General features: G+C 41.3%; 1 protein-coding gene across 1 annotated transcript; it reads left to right on the forward strand.

Moving 5' to 3' along the window:
- Positions 1 to 4,976: 4,976 nt before the first annotated feature.
- On the forward strand, positions 4,977 to 7,525 carry LOC139371263 (opsin 1 (cone pigments), short-wave-sensitive 2). Its single transcript, XM_071111534.1, has 5 exons — positions 4,977 to 5,552; positions 5,842 to 6,010; positions 6,192 to 6,357; positions 6,844 to 7,083; positions 7,219 to 7,525. The coding sequence occupies exons 1-5, from the start codon at positions 5,162 to 5,164 to the stop codon at positions 7,315 to 7,317; spliced, it is 1,065 nt and encodes a 354-aa protein (XP_070967635.1). The 5' UTR covers positions 4,977 to 5,161; the 3' UTR covers positions 7,318 to 7,525.
- Positions 7,526 to 7,973: the final 448 nt, after the last annotated feature.

Raw genomic sequence — 7,973 nt, forward strand, 5'->3', positions numbered from 1 at the left:
AAGCCTTGATACCTTAATCAAATCAATGTATCATGTAATTAGCACAAATTAAGCCTTTACAACGTAAGTTCCAAGAATTCTGGCATGCCAGAATTAGACCTTTAATTATGGTGACGCACCTGTTAATTAGCTAATGTGTTAATTAATGAGATTGTGGGAGTGCCTGTTGAAGCACCTTCAGTAAAAGGAGAAAATAAAGGTTAAAGGCTGAGTAAGCAACCTTGTTCTGAGTGAGAGGCAACAGCTAGGTAGCGAGAAACGAGGTGCGATGAACCCAACTCCCTCCTCCCTCCCTTTAAAGATCGCAGTCAACTGATAAAAAATGTTAAGAGAAAGTTTGCTGGCGGAGCGAAGCTACGAGGCGGGTTATATTTTAATAAAGGATCAAATATTGTCCTGTAGTTGTTTATGGGCGAGGGACGCCTCGGCGGAAATGGAGTCCCTAGAGAAAGCAAGAACAAGACGGTTGTCAGGAGTAGTGCAGTATTATCATAAGGAGACGTGTACTTGGAAAACGGAGAAGGAATGGAGGGAAAAAGAGAGGGAGAGGAGGTCTAAGAGAGAGGGAAGAAGAGGGTGAGCTTGAGTCAGATAAAAATGGTGGAAAAAAGGGAGATGGTTTGTTAAAGAAGAATGGTAGAAAGTGTAAGCAGAGGGAGCTGAAGACAGGAGGAGAAATGGAAGTGAATGAGGATGAAGTATTGGAGGTGGTAGGTGCGCTGAAGTTATTGGAGACAGAGGTATGCACCGAGGATCAGGAAAAAGCTGAGTCTGACAGTAGGAGTGAAGTTTATGGAAAAAGTGGACTCTTGCCTTTTGGCTGATCCATTTCTGGTTTCACGGTGGGTGAAAAAAGAGTTGGGTGAGGGTAACCAGAAGTGGTCTAGTGATAATTGTTTGTGTTTCTATTGGTCGCAGGGAGAATGCTCTCAGAGTAAAACGAATGGTGGCAAGAAAAGTGAATTGTTTCATTTTCAAGAAAAGGGCACCAATGAAAGGAGTAATAACTGGGGTAGCAGTAAATATAAAAGTTGACCAGCTGAGGGGAAAGATTCCCGGTGTATGTGATGCTCTTCAATTGATACGACGCAGACAGGGTGGCAAGAGTGGGGAAACAGAAGAGTCATTGCTCTTTTGAGTTTTGAAGTTGAGCCTTTGCCCAACAAAGTGAAGTTAGGATATACAGTTGAAGTCAGAGGTTTACATACACCTCAGCCAAATACATTTAAACACAGTTTTTCACAATTCCTGACATTTAATCCCAGTAAAAATTCCCTGTCTCAGGTCAGTTAGGATCTCCACTTTATTTTAAGAATGTGAAATATCAGAATAATAGAAGAGCTTTTATTTCTTTCATCACATTCCCAGTGGGTCAGAAGTTTACATACAGTCAATTAGTATTTGGTAGCATTTCCGTTAAATTGTTTAACTTGGGTCAAACATTTCAGGTAGCCTTCCACAAGTGTCCCACTATAAGTTGGTTGAATTTTGTCCCATTCCTCCTGACAGAGCTGGTGTAACTGAGTCAGGTTTGTAGGCCTCCTTGCTCGCACACGCTTTTTCAGTTCTGCCCACAAATTGTCTATGGGATTGAGGTCAGGGCTTTGTGATGGACATTCCAATACCTTGACTTTGTTGTCCTTAGGCCATTTTGACATAAATCTGGAAGTATGCTTGGAGTCATTGTCCATTTGGAAGACCCATTTGCGACCAAGCTTTAACTTCCTGAGTGATGTCTTGAGATGTTTATTTATTTCACCTTTATTTAACCAGGTAGGCCAGTTGAGAACAGGTTCTCATTTACAACTGCGACCTGGCCAAGATAAAGCAAAGCAGTGCGACAAAAAACACAGAGTTCCACGTGGGATAAACAAAAGTACAGTCAATAACACAATAGAAAAAATCTATATACAGTGTGTGCAGATGGAGTAAGAAGGTAAGGCAATAAATAGGCCATAGTAGCGAAGTAATTACATTTTTGCAAATTAACACTGGAGTGATAGATGTGCAGATGATGATGTGCAAGTAGAAATACCGGTGTGCAAAAGAGCAAAAAAAGTAAATAAAAACAATATGGGGATGAGGTAGGTAGTTCAATGGGCTATTTACTGATGGGCTGTGTACAGCTGCAGCCATCGGTAAGCTGATCAGATAGCTGATGCTTAAAGTTAGTGAGGGAGATTTCAGTCTCCAACTTCAGCGATTTTTGCAATTCGTTCCAGTCATTGGCAGCAGAGAACTGGTTGGAAAAGTGTCACAAGAGGTGCTGGCTTTGGGGATGACCAGTGAGATATACCTGCTGGAGCGCGTGCTACGGGTGGGTGTTGCTATGGTGACCAGTGAGCTGAGATAAGGCGGAGGTTTACCTAGCAAAGACTTATAGATGACCTGGAGCCAGTGGGTCTTGCGACGAATATGTAGTGAATGCCAGCCAATGAGAGCAGTGGTGGGTAGTATATGGGGCTTTGGTGACAAAATGGGTGGCACTGTGATAGACTGCATCCAGTTTGCTGAGTAGAGTGTTGGAGGCTATTTTGTAAATGACATCGCCGAAGTCGAGGATCGGTAGGATAGTAGGTTTTACGTGGGTATGTTTGGCAGCGTGAGTGAAGGAGCCTTTGTTGCAAAATAGGAAGCCGATTCTAGATTTAATTTTGGATTGGAGATGCTTAATGTGAGTCTGAAAGGAGAGTTTACAGTCTAGCCAGGCACCTAGGTATTTGTAGTTGTGCACATATTCTAAGTCAGGACCATCCAGAGTAGTGATGCTAGTCGGGCAGGCTGGTGCGGGCAGCAATCGGTTGAAGAGCATGCATTTAGTTTTACTAGTGTTTAAGAGCAGTTGGAGGCCATGGAAGGAGTGTTGTATGGCATTGAAGCTGATTTGGAGGTTGGTTAACACAGTGTCCAAAGAGGTGCCAGATGTATACAGAATGGTGTCGTCTGTGTAGAGGTGGAACAAGGAATCACCAGCAGCAAGAGCGACATCGTTGATATATACAGACAAAAGAGTCAGCCCAAGAATTTAACCCTGTGGTACCCCCATAGAGACTGTCAGAGGACCGGACAACAGGCCCTCCAATTTGACACACTGAACTCTATCTGAGTAGTAGTTGGTGAACCAAACGAGGCAGTCATTTGAGATACCAAGGCTGTTGAGTCTGCCGATAAGAATACGGTGATTGACAGAGTCGAAAGCCTTGGCCAGGTCGATGAAGACGGCTGCACAGTACTGTCTTTTATCGATGGCGGTTAGGATATCGTTTAGTACCTTGAGTGTGGCTGAGGTGCACAAGTAACCAGTTCGAAAACTGGATTGCACAGCGGAGAAGGTACGGTGGGATTCGAAATGATCAGTTTGTTAATTAACTTGGCTTTCGAATATTTTAGAAAGGCAGGGCAGGATGGATATAGGTCTGTAACAGTTTGGGTCTAGTGTGTCACCCCTTTGAAAAGGGGGATGGCCGCGGCAGCTTTCCAATCTTTAGGAATCTCGGATGATATGAAAGAGAGGTTGAACAGATTGGTAATAGGGGTTGCAACAATGGCTGCGGATAATTTTAGAAAGAGAGGGTCCAGGTTGTCTAGAATTACTCATAAGCGGCATGATTTTTTGACATTTCTCAGAATCATGAAATTTCATTTCAACCTGTATTCATAATGGAATAATGCCTGAGTGTAAGAAGAGTTATATACAGTATATGCCTGTTTTTTTGAGTGCTCCAACACCTGTTCACCATTGTCCTTTTCCTGGTTAAGCCCTATCATTAGATTCCTGTCATTTTTGTTAAGCAGCCCTCCTACTTCTTTTGTTTGCTCAAGCGTGAAGGCCTATACCTGAATTCTATACAGAATATTTGCCTCTTGAGCCAAAAAGCTCCCCTAAATGGACAAAAACATTGTAAAATAATTACATAAGTACATAAGATGAAGGTTATATTGCAAACGTTTTGTAGCATTAAACTAAGGATTAATCATGCAGTCAAGCCAACACTCAAGTCAACATTTGAGGTAAACATTAGCAACAAAACTTCCATTTGTAGGAATTTGTCAAAGTAATTCAAAAATGTTTAAAGGTTACAAACAGTCAGGACAGCTGTTGTAAGCTTATTAGATAAACACCAAAGACCTGATGTCACGGTTTTCTGTATGTGAAAGAGAGTCGGACCAAAATGCGGCGTGTAGATTGCGATCCATGTTTATATAAACTAACGTAAAACACGAATCGATACAAACACTACAAAACAATAAACGTAACGAAAACCGAAACAGCCTAATACTGGTGCACATCCACACAGACCAAGGACATCAAGACACTAAGGACAATCACCCACAAACACACAGTGAAACCCAGGCTACCTAAATATGGTTCCCAATCAGAGACAATGACTAACACCTGCCTCTGATTGAGAACCATATCAGGCCAGACATAGAAATAGACAAACAAGACATCCAACATAGAATGCCCACCCAGCTCACGTCCTGATCAACACTAAAACAAGGAAAACACACACGAACGATGGTCAGAACGTGACACCTGAGCTATTTTTTCATGTTACCCTATTTCAATTGTTTGTGCGATTCAGTCCTCTGTTTCTGAAGAAAGTGTTGATGGCACGTCAAAAGCATTTATGGATAAGTCCCTAAAGACCAAGACATCCAGCACAAAGCCAGAGTTAAACCAGCAGAGCGCAGATTACAAAAGGCTGAAATGCGTACCATTAGCCGGCTTAACAGCATTGGAAAGAAGATTAGCTGGCTGCAGTAACACTGAACTGCTATCTATGTAAATGGGATCATCCTTATCATCCAGGTTTTTCTGCACGGAAAGAAGATTACGTTCAGGGACTGTGTCTTATATACATGTGCAGGTGTGTGTGGTTGTATGAGAGGACTTGTGTGTTGAGGAAATTACTTGACATCTTTCATTTGAGGGTGGGGCACTGTGATATCACTCTTAAGGCCTTATAAAAGTCCACTTAGTTCCCCAACAGGACATGCGATCAACCTTCAAGCTCCTGAGGTAGACACCAGGCAATTAACGCATTTTGAATTACTTATTCTCATTTTAATGGAATAGATCTTTGTAGTTATAAGACCTTGGTAGTGGGGAAACCTTGGTAGTGGGGATTATACTAAAACAAATTGGTTATCAAATAAAATGAATACAATGAGGTCGAATGCTCGTCCCGTGGAGCTCCAGGAGGGATTCTACATCCCTATCGCGCTGGATACCAACAACATCACTTCACTCAGCCCCTTCCTGGTTCCTCAGGACCACCTGGCGGGCAGTGCTATCTTCTATGGCATGTCATTTTTCATGTTCTTCCTATTTGTTGCCGGAACTGCTATCAACGTCCTTACCATCGTGTGTACTATCCAGTTCAAGAAGCTGCGATCCCATCTCAACTACATTCTGGTGAACTTGGCAATAGCTAACCTGCTGGTGTCCATGTTTGGATCCTCCACCGCAAGCTTGTCCTTTGCCTACAGATACTTTATCATGGGATCGGTTGCATGCCAGATTGAGGGATTTACAGCTACTCTTGGCGGTAAGGAAAATATATAGACTACAAATACTACAACTATGAGCATAATTGCATCTGAACATATTTTTTATTGTCTATTAATATACAAGCTTAATATGTACAATTTGAAATTAGTGTATTGGTGTCACATTTCTTTTCATTTAGTCATTTCACATCTATTTTGACAGTTTGTATGCTTCAATCCTTTGGTAAATTGATAATCTGTAGCAGTGCTTTAGCAATCCTCATAGTATAAAGGATATTCACATCTCCCTATAAACCATTCATGTATGTGTTTTAATTTTCATTGCAGGTATGGTGAGCTTATGGTCTCTCTCAGTAGTGGCGTTTGAAAGATGGTTGGTTATTTGTAAGCCAGTCGGTAACTTTCAATTCAAGAGCACACATGCAATAATCGGCTGTGCAGTCACTTGGGTGTTTGGGTTGGCTGCCAGTCTTCCCCCTCTGTTTGGCTGGAGTAGGTCAGTGTCATTTTCACTCCTATCTCTCTGTCTCTTTCTCTCTCTCTGTGTACAAACACCTCACATACGCAAGTTCCCAGACACACACACAAATAATTTTGGTTTGTACATGTGATACAACACTTGTGCAACACTGTTCCTGAATTTGAAGGTGAGGACTGTGATCCGTTCTCTTCCCCAGATACATTCCAGAAGGTCTCCAGTGCTCCTGTGGACCAGACTGGTACACCACAAACAACAAATACAACAATGAGTCCTATGTGATGTTCCTCTTCTTCTTCTGCTTCGGAGTCCCATTCAGTGTCATTGTTTTCTGCTATGCCCAGCTGCTCTTCATGATGAAGGCGGTATGTGCAAGTTACACAGAGGAAGAGATCCTTTGAATTAGTTGCTACATGATAACATGGGCATTGTTTATCACTGGGAAACAATACATAGAAAACAATGTAGTCACAGAAGTTTTTTTGGAAAGTTTATTGTCATATAGCAGCACATATTTAGTTACAATACAAGCATTAACATAAAATATAATATGGTAATCTAAGTAATTTCGAGTGGAATTAGCAAAATGTATACAAAAAAGCCTACATGAAAAAGGGTAAAGGGTTCAAAGGAAAGGTAGGAAAAGAAACATTTCAAAAACACTAATCACCATCTTAATGAATTACAATCAACCTAGCGACATTCTAAATTGAGAACATGCTTTCCTCTGCTTATTTTGGAATCTATCCATGTCATAGTGATTATTAGTGGAAGCCTTTGGGATGAGATACTGACATCAGTAGGCTGTTACAACAGCACTGGAATCATGCCCTCTTTATCTCCCCACACAGGCTGCCGCGGCACAGGCAGACTCTGCCTCCACCCAGAAGGCAGAGAAGGAGGTCACCAAGATGGTGGTGGTGATGGTGGTGGGCTTCCTAGTGTGCTGGATGCCCTATGCCTCCTTTGCTGTCTGGGTTGTACAAAACCGTGGTGCACCCTTTGATCTCCGATTGGCCACCATACCTTCCTGCTTCTCCAAGGCCTCCACAGTCTACAACCCTCTCATCTATGTCTTCATGAATAAGCTGGTATGTTTATAGTTTTTAAGTGTCAGGTTGAATGGTTACCTTAATACCGTTAAATAACTTTTCCTTATTTAGTCACATGATCGTTTTCATAAGATAATTTTCCCCATCAGTGATTGTCTTCCTCCTCACTTTCAGTTCCGCTCATGCATGATGAATTTGCTGGGATTAAAGTCCGGGGATGATGAGGAAGCATCATCAACATCCTCGGTCACTCAAGTGTCTTCTGCTGGTTAAAGAGGGTGTCTCTATTTTTATTATACTTGATAAACTGTTGCTACTGTATGATCATTTGTATATTGTAAATAATATTGAATGTGCACTAAACAGGACGTTTTGTCCTTGAAGGTGTTGTCAAAAATATGTGGTATGATAATCTTATACGAGTAGCTATAACAATTTAAATGCATTAAAGAGAGATGAGAATAAATGCACACAAAAAGTATATATTTTTTAACTCATTTATTGGTTTGGGTGTTTGTGTCGCTATACTCACTTTACATAGAGTGCATTATGATGCTTTGCTTCAACGTGGTTCAAAACAAGACAATAAAACAATGTTTAAGTGGGCAAATACACTTTACATAAGTTGGTAGCCAGAAAATTAGTATTACAATTTGGACTTCAGTAGCAGCACAGCAGTTCTAAATAGTTGCCAACAATCTTTAATTCATATATCATCATAAACATCATATCATACAGTAAATAAAAAAGGTGCTATCTAGAACCTTAAATGGATCTTCAGCTCTCCCCTAGGATAACTCTTTGTAGAACCCTTTTTGGTTCCAGGTAGAACCCTTTTGGGTTCCATGTTGAACCCTTTTGACAGAGGGCTCTACATGGAACCCTACAGGTGTATATCTGGAACCAAAAAGGGTTTTCCTATAGGGATA

Source organism: Oncorhynchus clarkii, chromosome 17 (assembly GCF_045791955.1).
Source record: "Oncorhynchus clarkii lewisi isolate Uvic-CL-2024 chromosome 17, UVic_Ocla_1.0, whole genome shotgun sequence".
NCBI classification, from domain to species: Eukaryota; Metazoa; Chordata; class Actinopteri; order Salmoniformes; family Salmonidae; genus Oncorhynchus; species Oncorhynchus clarkii.